The sequence below is a fragment of the Alternaria viburni genome, assembly GCF_023758015.1.
Source record: "Alternaria viburni strain BMP 2772 chromosome Unknown scaffold_13, whole genome shotgun sequence".
Lineage (NCBI taxonomy): Eukaryota > Fungi > Ascomycota > Dothideomycetes > Pleosporales > Pleosporaceae > Alternaria > Alternaria viburni.
In genome coordinates, this window is record NW_026055782.1 from 748,829 (window position 1) to 769,442 (window position 20,614).

The 20,614-nt window shown below is 52.3% G+C and overlaps 6 protein-coding genes and 1 non-coding gene across 7 annotated transcripts; 4 read left to right on the forward strand and 3 right to left on the reverse strand.

The window, feature by feature from the left end:
• Positions 1-2,370: 2,370 nt before the first annotated feature.
• On the forward strand, positions 2,371-4,076 carry J4E79_006640 (uncharacterized protein; the record flags this gene model as incomplete). Its single annotated transcript, XM_049355510.1, has 3 exons — positions 2,371-2,770; positions 3,165-3,709; positions 3,759-4,076. The coding sequence occupies 3 exons, from the start codon at positions 2,371-2,373 to the stop codon at positions 4,074-4,076; spliced, it is 1,263 nt and encodes a 420-aa protein (XP_049210183.1).
• Positions 4,077-4,483: 407 nt separating this feature from the next.
• On the forward strand, positions 4,484-4,572 carry J4E79_006641. Its single transcript has one exon. It is a non-coding gene; the product is annotated as a tRNA-Asn (tRNA).
• Positions 4,573-7,326: 2,754 nt separating this feature from the next.
• On the forward strand, positions 7,327-8,803 carry J4E79_006642 (uncharacterized protein; the record flags this gene model as incomplete). The annotated part of the gene is made up of 3 exons (XM_049355511.1): positions 7,327-7,357; positions 7,407-7,809; positions 8,059-8,803. 3 exons carry the CDS (start codon positions 7,327-7,329, stop codon positions 8,801-8,803), a joined length of 1,179 nt encoding a protein of 392 aa, XP_049210184.1.
• A 33-nt stretch (positions 8,804-8,836) lies between these two features.
• J4E79_006643 (uncharacterized protein) lies at positions 8,837-9,971 on the reverse strand (the record flags this gene model as incomplete). Its single annotated transcript, XM_049355512.1, has 3 exons — positions 8,837-8,841; positions 8,894-9,670; positions 9,719-9,971. 3 exons carry the CDS (start codon positions 9,969-9,971, stop codon positions 8,837-8,839), a joined length of 1,035 nt encoding a protein of 344 aa, XP_049210185.1.
• A 313-nt stretch (positions 9,972-10,284) lies between these two features.
• Positions 10,285-12,972, forward strand: J4E79_006644 (uncharacterized protein; the record flags this gene model as incomplete). The annotated part of the gene is made up of 4 exons (XM_049355513.1): positions 10,285-10,529; positions 10,582-10,675; positions 10,724-12,106; positions 12,160-12,972. 4 exons carry the CDS (start codon positions 10,285-10,287, stop codon positions 12,970-12,972), a joined length of 2,535 nt encoding a protein of 844 aa, XP_049210186.1.
• Positions 12,973-13,363: 391 nt separating this feature from the next.
• Positions 13,364-16,488, reverse strand: J4E79_006645 (uncharacterized protein; the record flags this gene model as incomplete). Its single annotated transcript, XM_049355514.1, has 3 exons — positions 13,364-13,883; positions 13,955-14,246; positions 14,586-16,488. 3 exons carry the CDS (start codon positions 16,486-16,488, stop codon positions 13,364-13,366), a joined length of 2,715 nt encoding a protein of 904 aa, XP_049210187.1.
• A 1,146-nt stretch (positions 16,489-17,634) lies between these two features.
• Positions 17,635-20,326, reverse strand: J4E79_006646 (uncharacterized protein; the record flags this gene model as incomplete). Its single annotated transcript, XM_049355515.1, has 6 exons — positions 17,635-18,704; positions 19,247-19,370; positions 19,419-19,559; positions 19,638-19,895; positions 20,027-20,168; positions 20,277-20,326. The coding sequence occupies 6 exons, from the start codon at positions 20,324-20,326 to the stop codon at positions 17,635-17,637; spliced, it is 1,785 nt and encodes a 594-aa protein (XP_049210188.1).
• Positions 20,327-20,614: the final 288 nt, after the last annotated feature.

Genomic DNA, 20,614 nt, shown 5'->3' on the forward strand with positions numbered 1-20,614 from the left:
CCCCCCCGCAAAGAGACGGTAAAGGGACACCAGTGACCGGATATCGTCTGTTCCGCTCGAGGCGCGCCATCATAGTCTCGATCTTATATGCCCTAGCTTGTCTTAACGGCGGCCTCAAACTTAATCGTAACGTTGAGTGGGCAGGCAAAGCGGTCGGTACAGCTGTCCGAAGCAGGATATCAAGGTCCCTTGCGTATATGACAACAGCGAATTTTCGTTTTTACCATTTTGAAATAGGCAATATTCGCAATGCCTTCATGTTGTCAAGGCTATCCTGCAAAAGGTTGTTGGTGATACAGCGCGCTTAGGTCACGTTGGTTGGAGAATCCAATCCCTTTTAGCCGACGGGCTTTCGTTAACGCGCGCTCCCGCGGGGCGCCTTGGAGCGGGAGATTTGCAGTCGATCTGTGCGTACGCTGCGTCTCCTCGTGGCAAGCCTGAAACGTCGGCAATGCACCGTGAACTGTGGTTTTCGCCTGGGGATTGTCTACTTGGTGCAAGAGAAATCTCGCGCGATGCCTCATTCCAAGGTTCGTAAGGGAGGAAAGGAATATCGCTAAACCAACACAGCACACTACGGCTAATGGTGCATCACTAATTAAAGAAGAAGCGAATGCGAGCAGTTCGTCTCGGATGCGCATTTAGGGTTTGTAAAAGGAATGCCCTTTGCAGGTCGGGGGTTTGAGGCTGTCTGCCGCGGACACAGTCTTGCGAAGAGAGTCTTTCCGACCCCTGGAGGTACCTAGGCAGATCCACTGTGTTGGAAAATTACGTTCCCTTTCCTGGGAACCGTTAGCGATTGGTTGCTGGGAATGAGCGCTACAATGAGAAAGACATTCATCACACCAATATCACGTCGAGTGTAGCGCGTGCTGCCGTGTGTTCCAGCCTTATCCGCCCCATAGTATCCATCCATAGCTGCGAGTCATGGTGGTCGTTATGAAACGCTCCACCACTCATTTTCCTTTTTCGTTCCAGCTCACTGGTGCTGTTATGGGTCCACACATGACGCAAGGATGGTGCACACTTCTTTCCCGAAGGTCGTAAAGTAAGTTCAGAGATTATCGCTGACAGCCGTGGTGCTGTGGTTCTCATCTATCTGTAACACAATAGGTATCCCAGTTTTGGTAGCCTGGCGCGATCCCCGTATGCGGACGTGTGACTGACAGGCCGGGGTGAGCGCTTCGCTTGCATCAATTCCAATGTGTGACGAGTGGTAGCGTTGGTGATGGTCAAGCGATATCCATGGATGGCAGACGGTGATGTTGTGCACTAGAGCAGTGGACGCCGTTTCGCGGGCTGGGAGATGCCGCAATTCGCTTTCATGGGCCGCGGACTAGCGCTACTAATGCCGGTAGTGGTGTGCTGTGAAGTATTGAATATTGACAAATTCTCTCGAAGATGGAGCCTTGCCTGGATTCACCGGTTTGGTGTTGTGATATGTTGTCACACCTCAATTGAAGATAGTGTGGGACGCCTTGATCCGAGAAACACTGCAACACTCCAACGTCCCTCATGGTAGCCTATCACCAGACCTGCGGCGACGTCCTCAGGCCGCCATCTTGTGGCTGCGAGCCGTTCGCCCGTTGGACTTCGTATTCGAAGTTTGTTTGAGCCACACACCCACGCGCGCAAGCATGGCTAGTCCTGTACGACATTTGACGTCTGCTGCCGTTCATCGGTGTGGTAAACCTTCGGTGGGCGCGACGCGCCGATGTGAACGCCTCTAACTTTGTCTCGACGACCCATGCATGACAACGGTGGGCTGATGGTTCCTTCATCAAGTGGATCAATGTGACTAGATGGCGATCAGGTCAACATTGAGCTCGTTCTCCGCGTTCCCGAGGGTGGCTGCCACCAAACTTGCCTGTAACCGATGTTTGTGGTTGTCTGAGGCAGAGTCTGGGTCGCGCATAGATGTGGGCTGGAAAAGGCCCGGATAACCCCATCCTATGTCAAGACCGATTTTGTGATTCCGGTCATTTTTCCGGACTAGGTACCTATCGAACGATCGTTGACGATAGAACCGAGGTACTTCCGTGAACGATTATGCTCTCACGTCATCATGAGAAATCCGCATCCGACGTCCCAACACAAGTCACGGAAGACTTTCAAGCTGCGTGTAAGGCGTGGTCGCATCCAAGATGGATACTTCTCCATGAACTAGCGGGGTCTGGGGAGAAGCGACGCGAAGGAGGGGCGAATGTGTGGATCCGGGGCAGTGTCGCGTGCCTGTGACTCGTCGAGATGGTTGCGCCTTCCTCATTGACGAGTGGCGCCGCCTATGGCTGGGCTTTCGAGCGCTTTCCATCGTATCTTCATGTCATCGTCACCGACTCACAAACCTCCATGAACCTCTCATGAAGCACAATGGTCCAGCCGCTCTTTCCCGCGTTCCCTCAAGACGATGATAAACCCGCGCAGCGTCTCAGCGAGCACCAAATCGAGGCTGAATCCTCACTTAAACCCGGCGATAAAACCGATGAGGCGCTAAGCGTTCATCGCGGGGCAATTCGTGTACCTTCTCCGAATCCATCGCTTATATCAATAGACGATGCGAATGTTGTACGACTTGGTCGGAATCCAGACTATGCTCCTATATACCATGAAGAATATGCTTTACGCTCATCCGCCCCTCCGCGGACTCTCAAAGAGAAGATCGACTCTTTTTGGACGACGAACAAGGGTTTAGCGTACGTCTTGCTCGCTCAGTTCTTCGGAAACTTGATGAACGTTACCACGAGGATATTGGAGATGGAAGGAAATAGCGGTATGCAGATGCTTTCGTGAGAAGACACACATGCGCTGACCCAAGGTCGTAGGTAATGGCTATCACCCATTCCAGATCTTATTCGCTAGGATGAGTATCACCACGGCATGCGCTTTGTTCTATATGTGGTATCGGAAGATAGAGCACTTTCCCTTCGGCATGAAGGAAGTTCGGTCGTTGCTAGTTGCCAGAGGATTATTTGGCTTCTTCGGAGTCTTTGGCATGTACTGTAAGTCACTTACCCCCCTTCTTAGGACCATGCGTTTGCAGTAACTTGTCTCAGCTCGTATGATATTGGATCACGTCTGAAGGTTATTGCTACTGCATCGCTGTGATGGAATCCACAGTACATCATATGGGTCTTACGTACTTGACATAGTGCTAACTTAACTAGATTCTTTGATGTACCTGCCTCTGGCCGATGCCACCGTCATCACATTCCTCTCCCCATCGCTCGCTTGCTGGGCATGCTCCTACTTCATCAACGAACCGTTCACCAGGATGGAGCAGATAGCTGCGTACATCTCGCTATTCGGCGTCGTCTTGATCGCAAGACCCGTCTCGTTATTCTCGGCACTATCGCATTCCAGCGACCCGGTCCCTCCTGCCTCCGGGGGCTTGGACGCCATTCCGTCAAACGTCACTGCGACTTCGCCGGATCGTCTCGCTGCGGACTACGATGATGTGACACCCACACAACGAGCAGCAGCCGTAGGGGTAGCGATGTTGGGTGTAATAGGATCAACAGGAGCATATACCACGATTCGATGGATCGGCAAGCGCGCACATCCACTCATATCCGTCACTTACTTCGCAACTTGGTGCACGATTGTTAGTGTAGTGGCAATGGCCGTCATGCCAGGCGTCGGCTTTCTACTCCCCAAAGGTGTGAAAGATTGGTCTTATCTGCTCTTTCTGGGTATCTGTGGATTCGTCATGGTAAGTCTGGTCTACAATATCGCGTCGCACATCTACTAACGTGCCATAGCAATTCCTTCTAGCCGCGGGTCTCCAATACGAGAAATCCTCCCGTGCAACGAATATGCTCTACATGCAGATGTTCTTCGCACTTGGGTTCGACAAATTGATCTGGGGCACTACGCCGAGTGCTTTGTCCATTGTTGGGTCGTCGCTTATCCTGGGTTCGGCTATATACGTCGCAATGAACAAGGAGGAGCCGAAGAAGAACGTTGAACCAGTAGGTCGAGGAGACAGCGAGGAAGAAAGAGGGTTGATGTCGCCAGTCTTTGATACCGAACGAAGAGACGATGATGACGCCGATATCCAGATGCGACCACTGAGATGATGCTCCAGCGTTTTCGTTTTCGTTTTGCTGTAACGCTTAACGCACTTTTACCGTTTAGATTACTAGACTGGTTTGCATGAGGATAAAGAGAAACGTAGGAAATAGACGAGCCGCATTTCTTGTAACTACCTGAGAATGCCACACAATATCAGAGCATAATGCGCTGTTCTTGTCCTGCCGGTCTCATCGTGGCGATGTGCTCATTCATTGTTAGTGCTGTCATAATATGTTGGGTGATGCGACGGCGGAGGTCTCGGAAGTAATATGTAGCTACCCCACCTACGCTCCACACGCAATCTGCGATCTCAAGCTCACCAGAAGCCAGTCAGACAGGCAGTTTTAGCCCACCATTGTCTGCAACATCGCGGTATATATAACAACAATTTTGCCAGCACTTCATCAACAAATCCTCTGTGGCGCAATTGGCTAGCGCGTCTGACTGTTACAACAGTAGCTAGTTATCAGGAGGTTGGAAGTTCGAGCCTTCCCGGAGGAGGATTATCTTTTTGCCTCGCAGGCATCCTTTTGCACCCACCATGTCGGTGTGACTGTTCAACGCATCACAATCTTTTGTAGAAAAGCCAACAAGGTCACTAAGTTTTTTTGTTCGCAGAAGGAACAAAGTGCATTGCTACCAAGTGGTATGCGACCGACAGCTCATTCACCACCTCGATAGCTATGCAGAGTAGGCTAAACCCTGCTCCTCTGCACACTCTCAAATCTCACTCTGCCGTCCTCAATCTTGAGTACATTGACTGGGACCTTGATGCGCAACGGCTCTTCGCCTGGTAGATTCATTGGTGCAGAAAAGCCTGCTACGTGCGAAGCAGTACTGTCGCAAGTCGGGCACTTCCAGTTTCTGCGCGCCGAGTCCACATCTTCGTCGCTGTTCTGCTCAATGCGCTTGATGCAGATGTTGCAGAATTGGTGGTCGCAAGGGCGGATACTGGAGTTTGTGTGAGCAAAGAGACGGGGGAAGGGTGATGAGGAAGGAGTGGAGGGGAGCAACTTACATGCAATCGCACAGCCTAAGCTCGCATGTAGTGCACATCTTTGGTTTCGTTGGGTCGAACTCTGGTTCAGTGTTGATGCCGATATGTTGATCCATCTGGCTCACACTCTTTACGTTGTCGAAGTCACCTCCATCGAGGCGCTCATCTACCTTCTCTTCAACAACAAAATACTTGCCACCAGCCTCAGTATATGCCTTGACGTCCGTGGAAGGCGGGGTCGGAACAATGTGCGTTACTTGTTCGCAGCTGACTGGATCGAGAATGTGTATGTGAAGGATACGCGCTGCGGCGTGGTTCCAGGTTGTGGGTGGGAAGGGGTCTTTGTATATGTCTTGTACTGTATGACGTGTTAGTAGAAGAGGTGTAGGAGAAAGAGTAAACATACTTAGCTTTCCACCTGCAGCTAGACCCATGGCCTTTAAGTTTTTCGTTGCGACGACTTGGATATCTAGGGCGTCTGTATCCTCCTCATCCCCGTCATGGTCCACACAGTCTTCGTCTCCGCCATCATCTCCGTCCTGGGACCCCATGAGATCCGCTTCTTCTTCCCGACTCCAGCCGCAAACCCCACTATTAACATCCGGAGAAAGGGGCCCGATGGGAGATGGTATGAATGGTGGTGTAGGCATTGACGAGGCCGGCGACTCTCTCCCATGTATAAATGTTAACTCTACTCTTCTGCGCATTAGTTCTTCGCGTGCCTCTATGAGTCTTTCAGCGAGTTCGTCCGGGAGATCGCGCTCGCTGTTGACCGCCTAGGGAGTATGGCTTAGCGAGAGACCGATATAGCCTTGAGAAAAACTCACTGTACATGTAAGGATGTTTCCCGAATTAACGAAATGCTTCATCTTCAGTGGCTCCTCGTAGTTACGATCGGCCGGGTACGATCTCAAAATATCTCCGACTTCGCAATGAAGCTGTTGAGGCGTCATAGTCTCCTCGATGCCAACAGGATTACCTATCGTGATGAGAAACCTTTTCTGGTTGTGCGACCACAAGCGCAGGTTCGGGAGGCATTCGGGCGTAATCTCGAGTTGGAGTCCTCCGTGTTGCTCCTTTGATGTCTTCTGGCCTTCGACAGTATACCCGGAGCCGACTTTATTGGATTAGCTGAGATCTTGGGTGATTGCTTGGAGAACGTACGTGGCATGGCAACGAACTGGCGTACAACGCCAGGTGCTACACAGATACCGTCTAGCCATCTTTGACCTGGTATTACGATGTAATCCTGCTCGAGCTCGTCGTTTCTATCATTTGTGGTCTCTTCCATTGTGAGACCAGAAATCGCATTGACATACCCCATGAAGATACGAACAGCACACTTGCGTATCGTTGGCTCGAAGTTGAGCCACATAGCCTCTCTCTGCCACATAGGAAAGAAGACGCCGCCACTGTCTCCGATGTTGGCTGGGAGACGGTCTGCATACGACTCTACGCTGAACAGATTGTAACTTCCCAGTGAACCCGGCAGTTGGTGGAGCTTGTTGTCGTCTGGCATTCTAGGAGTCCGTTCGAGGGACATGTGAAACCCGCAGTTGGCTTCAATCGCGCGCTTTGAGGAAGGCAGCGGGGTGATATTTAAATCAACCGGTTCGCCATGGTGCGCGTTCGCGTGTGAAATGAGTGATTCCGTAATCCGGATTGTATTTTTTGTTGACATTTGGTCGTCTGCGACAACCACAACCTCTTCGTGGTCACTCACGACGCGTAAGTGATCATGTTCACAGTAGCGTGCGTCGTCAATATTAATCACGACGGGCTTGTGGAAGCCACAGTCTATTCAGTGTTAGTAGAGTACCGAGATGCTGGGAGTATGGACAGGTGACCTGCGATCCGAGTCCACCGCTCAGACAACGGCTGGTCTCCGTGCATGATCGTGGATAATGTCGATGAGGTTTTCTCTCCATCTGAAGTTCCTGTCGAGTTGATCTGCTCGGCATCCTGAATCTTCTCCAGCCCTTCGATCACGACCTTACGAGAGTCGATAGGGACGACTGGAAGCGTTGTGGAACTCATCGGAAGCTGTAAACTCACGTTGCTAATGAAGCAGTCCGTGATTTGACATTGAGGAAAGAGAGGAAAGATGGAATGATGTGATTGTGGGCTAATTCAGCTCGGTGGCAGCCTTTATGCCCTCTCAGGTGGGGTGATCTCAGCCGCACGCGTGAACCCGCTTTCGTCGCATTCAGCTGAACTCACAGAACTGCTTGCCTCACGTCGCAATCTATGTAGAAAACATGTCTTTCGGCTTCTCAATAGGGGATATCAGTGAGTGTAGCATACTGCAATGTTTTGCGAAAGTACTGAGTTTATCTAGTCCTCCTTAGCCAGTTAGCATACGACCTTTACGCCACGGTCAGCTCTGGGAGAAAGGCAGCATCGCGCGACCTGAAAGAGCTTGAAGAAGTGCTCTTCAGTCTGAAATGCGCTCTAGACCACCTTCGAGATGTCTCGACCGAGGTACTTGAAAGACCAGGTATGCGACACGGGGAATCAGGGCTGAAAGAGAAGCTGGATGTGATGATTGGGTCGTGTGCTGCTACGCTACAAGAGCTGGACGCGGTAACGAAGAAGTATCGTGTCATTGAAAGTCAGGCGAGCAAGAGAAAGGCGACAATGAGTTCCCTAGACGATGTGAAAAAGAGTATTCGGGTCAACTGGCAGAGAGTTCGATGGGACCGTGAGAAGCAGTCTTTACAGCAGTACCGGGAGAAGCTCAAGTCGCATACTGATGCAATAAATCTGATGTTGACCTCGATAACTTGGTGAGTGTCAAAGACTGAGCTTGACGTGGACACAGGCTAATTGCTCTGCAGGGCAAATACTGCGTTCGCAGATACAAGTAGCAGAAAGAATCACGAATTAACGCATTCTTTGTTGGGGAATGTGCTGCGTAATCCAGCTCCCGATACAGAGGTTCGAGGGATGCTAGAGGAGATGCATGCCATGCTTACTAAGTCCACTGCTAGAGTGCAAGAAGCTGAGATGAATGCAAGACATGACGTAGACTCGTCTGAGGTGTTCAGTATCGCTGCATACTCGTGGAGCGACTCGGTCTTCGGCGAATCATACGGCCCAAATGCAGAATCCGTGGGCAGTGCACCTTCAGTGAGTTTGCATGCGACATCGGACTTGCCGCGCAGGACGCACAACAGAAGAGCGGTGGATTCTATTTCAAATCAACCATCAACGAGTTTGGAAGACCATATCAAGTTACCGACCGCCACCGTCGCGCTCAACAACGAACGCCGTGCGTTCGGAGCAAAAGAGTTCGAGGCTTTCAAGCAGCAACACACACGACCGAACGAGGTTCCGAAGCCATCTCTCCTAAAGAGTGTGGCGCCCACCAGTCAAGACCTCCAAGCCTGTATACCGCATATCTTCCGATCGACAGCAGAAGGTAAACAGCAGACGCAAGAGCTAAAGAACGAGATGACTCGTTGGACGCATGAGTTCTCACGATTCGTCAACGACGGGAATGCAACACAGAAATCGAGAGACGAAAGCGTCTTGACGTTGTTGGGAGTGCTGAACGAGGCAATAGACAGCAGCAGTGGAAAGATGCGACAACTGTTCTATGAGACTTCGGACTCGGCGGGCTTCACATCAGTACTGAACCAGGTCGAGACAATGTCGAAAAGTGTGAGGGTAATGAAAGAGATTGAAGAGTTCCAGGATGCCAAAGAGGAATGGTCAGAGCAAACTGTCAGATAACTCTGTATAAGGTGGTCGTATGAGCATCATCTCCTACGCTTGTGTTCGCTGAAGGACCGAACAGCGACAGTAATCTGGCGTTTCCCTGACCTTTCTTGTGCCCTTGCAATGTACTCTGTAGGACGTGTCCGGCTTCGCCGCATGCTCCTTTGAACATGAGCACGTTCTTGGTCTGCGAATCTACGAAGAGGCCAGGTTCCATCGTGGAGAGTTGGGACTCGTCCGCATTATGAGGTATGATGTCGTGTATTATCAGACGATCACCGGTAGGTAGTAGACACCACAAGTCGCCAAGTGCGTTGCGTTTGGCGATGACGTCTGCCAGGGTATGTTTTCGAAAGTCGACAAAGCGATCTTGCTTGGTGATCTTCGGTGCGTGGTCGATAGGACCTTCGGAGTGGGCATACCATCCAACGTCCTCATGCGGAGGCACAAATCTCCGTTCCTTCAAGACATGTACGAGCATTTCTGCTCCAGCCGCGGCAAGCCGTTGCTCCAATATCTGAGCCGTCTCAGGACTCTGTTCGGAAGGAAGGGCAATCTCGTAGCCAGGCATGGGGGTTTGGGCAAGGATAGTACCCCGGTCGAAATGCCTTGGATGCAGTGTTTGCACAGAGACACCGGTGTACTGCCGCCGCTTCAGTATGGCATGTGAGACGGGTGCTGGGCCACGCAGATCGGGGAGCAGCGAGGGATGCACGTTGAGACCGCCGTATTGCGCATAGTTGAGGATTCGCGGTGGGACGAGGAGGCCGAAGGATACGGCGATGACGACATTTATGGGGGTCGGTGGAGTCCAGCCGGTGAAGGTATCGATCACATGGGTGGGCAGGTTGAGCTCTTCGGTGGCTACCTGCTTGATGGGTACTGTAACGTGTCAATTGATGTTGTGTTGTAGCTAACAGACGTTCCTACCCTCTCTCAGCGTCTTCAGTCCCCGTCCGGTAGGCTTCGGTGGTCGATGGATGACATCAATGCTCTCAATGAGGCCCGGGACATGCCGCTTCGCGTCTGCTACGGCGCGCAGTGACGCGATGCTGAAGGCGTCAGAGCCACAGAAGAGAATCCGCAATGGCTCCGACGTCCGAGCGGGAGAAGAGGTAGAGCTGCATCGGCAGGGAGGAGTGGCGATCAAGGAGCGGACGGGGCTGCGCAGCCTCCAGATCATGGTTCAGAGGTGAGGAAGCTCGGCGACAGAAGCCGCGCCGCAGGGTCTGGACGTTGCGATCGTGATCCCGTGGGGCATCTCGACCACGACAATCGGAGGGATCCCTGCCGCCCGGCCGCCGCATCGCGATGGACTGCAGTGCCTGACTATGGAATACAAATAGGCCACGACGACCGCTCGTTGTTGGGGTTGCGCGTTGGCACGTTCGCTGGCTGTCCTCTCCTCCGCGTCTCTTCCGCACGCGTGACGTAGTCATCCATCACCCAAATCCACCAGAAGCGCCGCGCGACCAGGCACTTCGCAGAATGCACACATGTCTTCCACGGCGGTTCCCAAGGTCGTCCCGGCGCAGCTCTCCTTTCTAGCCATATACAATCCCTCGCTCGGAACATCAGATGAGACTTTCCACCAGCAGATTGTCTTCTACTACTCCAAGGCCGCCAAGACGCGCTCCAGGCTGAAAGATGGCGATACACAGAGGGAGGAAGAGTTGCGCGAGCAGGAGAATGAGAAGCTTCGCCAGGTCGGGCTAGCTCAGGGCATGGTAGGCTTTGCGAAGTAGGACGCATGCAGGCGAGCTCTTTCCACGTCTCCAGCTAACCAAGAGTAGGAGTTTCTCGAATGGCGAAGCGGTCGACTCTGTGGAAACACAAAAGTCGCGCATTGTTCTACGCGAACTGGAGAATGGGTGGTGGATATTGGCAGTATGTATGCCCACGTGCTCAGAGACACTACGACTAACACCACCATAGTCTATTGATCTCACCCAACTCCCCCCTACCGGCGGCCTCACACGAACCGACTCGAGCACCGATACCACTGAGCCCATAATCGAATACTCATCACGCGAAGTTAGCCCACCTGCGCTCTTGATTCAGCAACTCGTACGCGCCCAGTCCGTCTTCCTGCTGCATCATGGCTCAACACTCGAGACCATGTTCTCCAAGCACGGCCGTGCCAAGTTCTGCAGCATACTCGACAAGTACTGGTCGCGATTTGCGAGCAGCTGGGACGTGCTGCTGCATGGAAGCCCTGCGGTAGACATATACGGTGGCATGAAGCTGGCAGCGGGTGGCGAGCTGGGCATGGGCGTTGGCGAGGAGGAGTGGGGAAGCAGTGAGCGAGACGTACTAGAAGACTTCGCACGAAGGACCTCTGGTCTCGTCGACGTCATGGTGTCCCGCTTTGGCGAAGCATCACCACTTCAACAAGCCAAGACATCCACAGACCCGAAGACACTCGAAGTGTCGGAGCTGGAACCCTGGATCGGGGCCGGAAAGAACGTCCATGCCGCAGATGGCGTTGTCTTTTCGGGTCTGGGAGCTGTGAGCAGGAAGTCATTACGAGACTTGTCTCACTGGGTAGAGTCTATCTACGCCCACGGCGAGTATGCTTACGGCGTACGAGATAACCCAACATCAGATCGTAGGAAACGACGGAGGAGAAATCTGAAGCCCGAACCCGAACCAGAAGAGCCATCGCCTCCAATACAAGAAGAAAGGCCGCGCTTCCCTCCGTCGAGCAACGGCTCCCTACCACCGGGTATCCCTCCGCCTATTGTCAAAGCAGCCGAGAACTCTCTTGACAAGGCCTCCGCCGCCGTCCAAAACAACAAATCCCAGCCCGACTCTACTGCACCTGAGTCCAAGCCAATGCTAGCGTCTCTGGGTGACACCGAGACATGGATGAAATACATGACACTTGGCTATGGGACAGCATGGGGTGGAAAGAAGAGCACCGAAACCTCCGAATCTGCTGATCCTACGCCAGCGCCACCACCACTAGCACGCGAACGGACACCCTCACCAGCAGCGATGCGCTACGTAGATCCGACTCCGGATGTGGACCCAGCAGAGGAGAAGATGAAGCAGCAGATACGTCTAGAGAACGATGGGTACTTCCTTGTAGGACTCAAAGGCGATCTACAGGACCTAGACATCGACGACGAGAACGGAGAGGGTGACTGGAACATCCGTATACCGCTGCGGACCATCCATGTGGAGGTCGACAGGCGAGAAGCTTCACTGAAAACAGAAGATGGCGACTCGGACTCGACTCCGCAGTACGAGAGAGACATGAGGATGGAGCCAACAACAGAGAACAAATTATCACGGTTACGACCTGTTGTCTACGTGGTAAGTCTACACATCACTCACAAACTCCTCTCCACTACTAACACCCACCCCAGCACCGACCCTTCGTCTACACCTTCCTCTTCGAACACCGCACTCACTCCCTCGGCGTCGCATCCTTCTACCGCGACATCCACAACTTCTTCTCGCCCCTCCACCGCTCCCTCGACAAGAGCACCTCCCCCAGCCTCGTCGCCGCCCGCCTCCACGCCGTCTCAAACCACTACACAACCGAAGCTTCATCTGGCGGCTCAGGTCCCACCTCCGGCCCCAACACACAAACTATCTACGATCTCGTCTACGATCCCCGCACCTACACCGTGCATTCCAGCCTGCCCAATATCCCCGATCCGGGTACCCTGCTCGCGGAAGGTCTCGGCAGCAACAGCACGAGCTCCCTCGGCTGGAGCAGGATCGAAGCCCTGAACGTACACTCTCAGATCCTGGCTACGGTAGCGGGTACACGCCGCAACCTCTCTGAAATCGAACGCACGTGCAAAACATCCCGCGGCTGGTGGGTCGTCTGGATGCGTCTCCCACCCTCGCAAGTCTCCAACGAAGACACAGCGCAGAACAATGCTTCGAATGAAAACGCCGGTTCTGGGCACGGCTCCGGCCAGTTCAATTCCAACGAGCTGCGTGAAGCGTTTCTGGTGAGGAGGGCGAGGGATACGACGGCGCATAGTGCGAAGAGTTCGAGTAGCTTTGCGAGTGGCATGTGGAGTGGGCTTGGTATGGGAGGTGGGAGTACGTCAAGGAATGAGAGGATGGGTGGGAGTGCCGCTGGGTGGGGGCCCAAGGGGTTGGCGGAGGGGATTGGGATTGATGCGAGGAGGTATGTGGAGGAGTTGTTGAGTTTGAATAGGTAGATAGGAGGTTTTGGAGCAAGAAAATACATACCCGTGCTGGTGTTGGGTCCACGAGTATATAGACTGGGACATGCCCCGGATTCGATCAAATCATCAATTTCACTTGATACCGTCTTGGCCTTTAATATAGATGTGCATGGGGAGTTGGCATCATGGTGATGCAAAGAGTCTGACGTTCGATTTGTCTACCAACTCGCTGCGACCACTTCCCAACGTTTTGTCATGGTATGCGTTTTCCATGCGTACTGTGTGCTAAAAACCTAGGATTTCTGATTCCCTTTGTACAACGACCAGCGATTGGCACTACGTCCCGACTTATGAAGTAATCTTCATTTGACTGCGCGCACGCTTCACTCGTCGTCATTGTACATCTATACTAGCGTCTTGCCTTCTAAGGCTGTTGAGCAGCCTGTCCAACACGAATATAGTAAACACGACCATGCCCATCTTTACTCACCCCCTTCCCCAAGAATCCCTCAGCAGCCTTGACAATCTCCTGATGATCCTCCGGGGCCAACACATGATCCCCTCCAAGCGCCCCCAGCCTGGCAAAAGCTTCCTGTACCAACCCCGCCGTCTTCATCTGATCGTTGTCCGCTCTAGCCTGGCGCAAAAGCCGGAGTATTCCTTCAAATGCAGCTTTGTTTGCATCGGCTGTAGAAATCTCCTTCTGCTGGTTTCGCGTGTTGGTCTCTTCGTCTGGTAGGTTGGGCGAGCTTTCCGCTGCTGAGGGACTAGCGATGAGTTCACGGAATGAAGGTGGCAGACACAATTCCGTCATGCCTTTTCGATTTAGAACCTCATCTGCAGACTTCTGCACCGCTTCTTCATCGGCGAGAACCCACTCGGCCCAGTGTTGAGCGTGAAACTCTTCTTGCTCTTTGTCGAGGGGGTTTATGCAGTGGAATGCCCTTTTTGTGATGGTTAGTAACTAGCTTAGTCTTTTGCGTACACGCAATGATTGATGGTAGGATATACGTACTTTATCATCTCCTCAAACTTTCTCGTACCATAAGATGGTACTTTTGGCCTTGAGTTGCTACTCAAAAATGTCTCCTCTATAACACTCGCCGCCCTATACGTCGGCTGTGAGTTCACTTTTCTCGTTTCGTAGTTCAAGCTACTGGTTCTCTCTTGATGGCGACTCTCGTGCCAGATAATGTGTAAGGGTATAGTGTCTTCGTTGTCCCACGCGGGCGGTGTGTAGCCATTTCCATTTTCTTCCGAGATAGCTCTCAAGGGGTCTTTTAGCTTATTGTGAAGCCAGTGAGCCTCTATAGCAAGTATAGAGTGCATGAAATGCATCCGCGGTATTTCGTACTGCAGAGTGCGGCGAAAAGCTGTGAGATATCCGGTCAGGGTTTTGATGGGAAATTGATTTTGTCCTGTAGAGGTGGCTGCACGGCGAGTTGCCTCACGCTGAATGACCTCTTGTATGGTTTTGTTCGTGATGTTGAGAAAGTTTCGTCGCTGCGTTCCCCCTTCACAAAGAGCATCTATGATGGGCGTGTTATGGCTTTGCAGTCTGGTTTTAGTTTTGATTCCCCAGTCGTTGGCGCCGTGTGCGTTGCGAGCGAGGCTAGAAAGGGAGCGACCGTGTGCTAGAAATATACGTTGCAGGCAATGTCGCAGAGTCCGCGGTCGATCGCCACCGAATACACTCTTGTCGCCCATGATCTTGAGATAGGCTTCCATATCTGGCCACTCCTTTGCCAACACAGGCGTGCAGGGGGATGAGGCTATCACGCTGTGAGCCTGTCGTAGGTAGTTATAGAGATGTGCCGTCGCGACCGGGCTGCCGCTGTGGTTCTGGGTTACTGTATTGAACTCATCAACAGCTTGGGCGACGACAAAGGCTATCAGGCCAGCTAAAAACGGGTTGTATCGTGGCCAATCCCAACGAAAGACTCCAACGGCGCAATCTTCTCTTCCACTTATCCTGATACCTGTTATCTTTTCTTTCATACTGACGCGTCGGAACCAAAACTTTTCCCTGGTATGCCAGTCTACAACCTTTGCTGTGTCTGCATCGCTTCGGAAGAAAGAGGTGAGCGTTTTACGGATTGAATTTGATGTGAATGGGTATTGTTTTAATAACTCCAGGATATGACCAGAGTCGCTGTCATTCTGATAGTAATTCTTGTATACCCAGTTGTTCTTGTAGTCGTCTCTTATGATGTTTGGTTCGGCAAGTGTGACGACCTCTTGTACCTTCAGGTATAGATCCGTACAGAGGACCAGTTCCACGCTCAGATCAGGAAGTTCCCTCTTTTCTTGTCCCTCCGATTTGGGAGCAGAATATAAAGTCTGGAGATACTCTCGCCAGAGTTGAGTGAAGTTGTCCATAATGGGAGGATCTTGAAAGCTGCCCATTCCATCGACATCCATGCCTAAGACGTCTTCCAGGGCGTTGACCAGTGGTTGTAGGGCAGGCATGTCCGTTTTGTAGTCGTCAAAATAGCCGTCTCGAAGCATAGCCTCCATTACCCGGTATCGACGGGCGTACTTTTCATCCTGGAAGAAACGACTCAACGCATGCTGGATAGTGGTATAGGTGTCTAGGCAGCTGAATTCGGCCACGTGTTTTGGGATCTGGACATTCGCGTCGCTCGTATCTACCGGGATAGCTTTGTCGGAACATGATTGGATGTCTTTGCGTTTACGAAGATAGTCCGAGCAGAATGTTTCCATCGACTTGAGTTCGGGGAACTGCATCGTGAACTCGTGAACGAGACTCCGGAGCATCTGCAACCCGGCTTGAGTTGTTGCCGCGGTCGTGATGAGGTCAAGGTTTCTGTCCAACAAATATTCTTGCCATGCCTTGCGGATGGCCTGTTTGATGCGTAAGTGATCATGCAGAAGGGATTCCATAGCGACTTGGCGCTCTTCTTCGCTGTTATCGACAACGTATCTGATCCGTGACGTTGTTGGTGGTTTCTCGGCGACCGCAACCGCAGCACTCTCGACTTCCTGATCAGCCAACTCCTCAATCTCAAGCCTACTGAAGCGATTGGTAATATCATCCATAGAATGATGTCGTTGAGCCTTATCACCAGTCTTGTTGGCGTGTTGCGCGTTGCATATAAACGGTCGTAAGATATTGAGCGTATGCTCCAGCGTCTCCGTGAAGAAAGTATGACCGGCGTTATCTTCTTCTTTCACTACCTTCTCAATTCCATCCAACCCATCAACCTGACTCTCATGCCATTGCGATGACTTCTTCCGTTGTCTGATAGCCCGTGCAGCGCACTGAGCAGCGTATACAGGAACGACGAATTGCCTGGGCGGTTTCTCTACGATTGCCTCCGCACATGCAATTAGTCCGCTAATACTGACTTCTCGCTCTTCTAGCTTCTTCTTTTTCCGGGCCTGTGATTTTGATGCCGTTGATTCTAACGATGACTTGTAGGGCGGCGGAAAGCCTATACGTGTTGCAGTGCTGCAGAGCCAGTTGATGTACGTATTGGTGTCTTTTTTGTATTCGAGATAGCTGTTGTAGATGTTATCGGGTAGCATGTTGGCTGGGAACTGCCGGAGGATGCGGCGAAAGTAGTGCTGAAAGTGCCAATGAATCGACCGATACACCGGGCAGTGCGAGGAGGATGTTCATGTTCCAAGAGGAAAGATGGTCGGGCAGGTACCGGAGCTGATACAGTCCTAATTACACCCCCTAGCGTCGCACTAAACTCTGAGGTTGCAGAGAAGGTGTTGATGGACGCGACCAGGGATCTCCAGATCTGACACGACGCGTGAATCGGCAATGCTGAGCGGCCCGATTAGCTACGACCCCCTCTTGCAGGAACGCGAAAGTTGGAAATAAGCTAATAGTAGGTAGCCTCTACAACCACGACTACGCACTTTAATAAAATTTTAAAAAGATAGAGATACTCGTAGACTTTTATTACATCCCTTGCTCTATTTTGTTTTATTTTATAACGTTGTTGTAGTGCGTCGCAGAGCTAGGAAGTTTTGGTGTTCATCCAACTTTCGCGTTCCTGCAAGAGGACCCCTCTTAACCATTGCTTTCGCCATCGTGAGAGAGATGTTCGGCATCGTGTCTGTTACCGATATTGTGCGGATCCGGCTAGCTGTAATGATCGTATAAACATCTGTCACCGGTAAGTCCGTCGACGTGGGTTGACTGATCTTGCGGAAGTGATCACCGCGAATAGAGTGCACCTCTGACTCGAACTGGGGTCAGGTCTCGGTTCGGGCTGGTCATCAAGATCGTACTCTGGTATACGGTGTGATTGTGATGGCTTTGTGACTGCATAAAGTATGCAAAAACAATATGTGACATGTTTCGTTGTCGCGTCTAACCTCGCTGTCTGGCTCTCCAGAATGTGGGCTCGATTGTTCCTGCAATGTCAACATTGTGCGTGTGGTACGAGGTTGCAGTGTTGTGGGTGGAAGAACCCTTGTAGAATGTGAGTGATCAGTCGAGGAAGGAGCGACGAAGAGCATATCGAGCAAGACATGGCTTGGCGAATCAGAGCCGAACGAACAACGCACCTTGACGAACACTTTCCATTAACACTAAAGTCGCTACACTGGGGTATATCTGTACGCTTTTAACCTCAACAAGACTTCTCTTCTTCATCGTCCTCCCTCATCTAATCGTCTTCAAAGTGAAGTAAGCTTCAACCACCCGACCTCCACTAATCACTCCACCTCAATCCCATCCACATCCTCGGTATCATCCAACGCCCTAACCACCTCCTCCATCTCCTTCGGACTCGTAATCCCCCAAACCCCACCGCCCTTAACAGCCCCCTTCATGCCCACCTCCTTCCCCACAAGATTCCTACCCACTTTCCCGGGTCCAATACCCACATATCGCATAATCTTCTCTTGTTCATGGAGATACTTGACGCTCTTCCACCACTGCACCGTTTCCACGCAACTCCGCGCTAGCAAATCTTTCAACTGCTCTTTGTCTTGGAAAGGTTTGCCGGACACGTTTGATATACAGGGCATGATGCCGGGCCATGTTATGATATCGCGGCCGTCTTCGGTGGGCTTGTGCAGGATGCGTTTCATTGTTTCGGCCGCGGGTTTCATGAGGAGGCTGTGGAAGGGGGCGTCAGATTTAAGTCGTACATGGCGGGGGTCGTGGCCGCCGAATTGGCGCAGGTTGGTCAAGAGCGTGCTGATGCGTGTGATGCTGCCGCTGAGGACGATTTGGTTCTTCGAGTTGAGGTTCGCGATGGCGACTTGCTGGACGGCGGGGAGGTGGTCGTGGGAATCGGCTTTGGAGCCTAGGGCGAGGAACTCGTGGATACCGTTGATGAGGGATTGCATGTGCTCTTCGGATTCGCAGACGAGGGCCACCATGCCGAACTCGCCGCCTTCTTCTGCGACGGCTTCTTGGCTGCATTTGCTCATTACTTCGGCTCGTCGGCGTACCATTTTTAGGGCGTCGTGGAAGGTGAGGTAGCCGCCTGCTACCAGGGCTGCGAATTCGCCTAGCGAGTGGCCCAGTGTGATGTCGACGCGCTCGCTGGTCTTGAAGCCAAACTCCTTCTCCAGTATCCGCAGTATCAGGATCGAGGTCGCCATGATGGCCGGTTGCGCGTTCTCGGTTCGTGTTAGCTCGGCATTCGTGCCAGACTCGATTGTCTTGGTAAGGGGGAGTTGAAGGGTTTCGTCAATCTCCTCGAGGATGGGTTTCGCGGTCTGGGGGAAGGCTTGCAGCCACGGTGTGCACATGCCCACGCGTTGTACGCCCTGGCCTGGTATTGCTTAGCATAGAATCATGAAGTATTTGAAATCTCGAAGAAATACCAGGGAAGAAGATGGCAGTCTTGGGTCTCGTAGCGGGCGCATCTCGCACGCTGCTCATCCAGCGCCGCCGAGCAGGCTGGCAGTTGGCGCTCCGCTCGCCGCATCGCATACACCGTCGCGGAAGACGCGGGGCTGCTCTGGAAACGGTACTGAAAGAAGCAGACATGGCGTGTTTCTGGCTATGAAGTTTGGGGAGTCATGGTGTTGATTTCCAGCAGCTCTGCGGAGATGCGGAGGTTCGGGCGCGGGGAATTGACGTGATGTGCCCTGCAGCTTGAACTAGCGCCGTGGGGTCACCCAACACCCACGGCCGAGGTCTTGCTTTTCCGCGACCAATCGTCACCGAGGCATTGACTGATGTCTTTACGAGGGTATACGATTATCAAATTCAATGCTAGACTGATGGATGCCTTTGACAGTCATGACTCTTCCACAGCATCCTCTTACGCGCCCTGGATGTTGAGTCCAGCGTCAACCTGAATGCGCATACCAGTCATGCTAGTATTCTTCGCCAACATGACATACGCCGAAGCACAGTCTTCCATGTGAGTTACATCCTTCAGCGCTGCAGCATTCTTGAGCTGCTCGATCTTCTCTTTGCTATACTTGAGGCCCTGCGTAACTGTCAGCATGGCACGTCTGGATAGCTTCTGCATCCTTACCCATTCGGTCAACAGTAAGCCTGGGAGAACGGTATTGACGCGTATCTTGGGCCCGACGGTGGCGGCAAGGCATTTGACGAGTTGAAATTGGGCTGCTTTAGTGACGGCGTAGGGCATGCTGGAGCCGCCTTGGCTGACACCCTATGATTCGGTATCAGTACTCAGTCATTAAACCCATAGTCCGTAGTTGTGTCAAGACAAGAGAAATTGAGAACATACCGCAATACTGCCCGTAGTGATCATCAGTCCACCATCTGGATTCGCATCGAACGTACTCCTCGCCTCAGACAGCAGTGCCTTGGGGACCTTGACGTTTGCATTCCAACACTTATCCCACTCTTCTTCGCTCATGGAGTCGAGATCTTTCCACTCGGAGAAGCGTGTCCAGCCAGCGTTTGCGATGATAATATCCAGCCCTCCCAGCTGTTCAATCGTCTCCTTGACAGCTCTCCTCGCCTCATCCGTCGACGTCATATCCTATCTCCCATTAGCACATGTTACTGCTTGCTACCCACTTCCTCTCCCTCTTCATCAGATCCCAACTTCCAACTGAATCCGCCAATCCCTGACCTGACACCGACCCTACCCAGGTAAACAAGCAGACTCACCGCTTTGATAACAACAGCCTTGACCCCATGCTCTTGACACGCCTTCTGCACCTTCTGCGCCGGCTCAATTCGGTTGAAGTAGTTGATAGCCACATTGGCGCCTTCACTCGCAAACGTCGTGCTGAGGAGTTCGCCGAGGCCGCTGAATGGGGGGCGTTAGTCAGGGTTGAGATTTGGAAGACGAAATAGTGGGTAGAGAGTGAGATGTATGGAGGAAGGCATCCAGGAAGATTAGGTATGATGTACGTACGCTGATCCACCGGTGATAAGTACATTCCTGCCTTTGAGATCGTACGGCATGTTTGTTGCTTTGCTGTCTGCTCTGTGTGCGTTGGGTAGGCCTGGTGGAGATGTAGAATGCGATTAATGTGGTTCCTGTTGTAGATCTGGAGTAGGAGAGAAGATAAGCTTTCAGCAGGAAATGCTTGGGATAGGGTATTGAGAGTTCATTCGTGTGTTGTTTACAAGCTGACTGTCGGAACCGTCGTCACCGTCGGGAAACATGGTGGGGCAATGGCTTCCGGAGTTTATGCAGGTGAGGACCACCCCCGGTGCCGCCCCCCGGTTCTATCGTACTTCTTGCCGGTT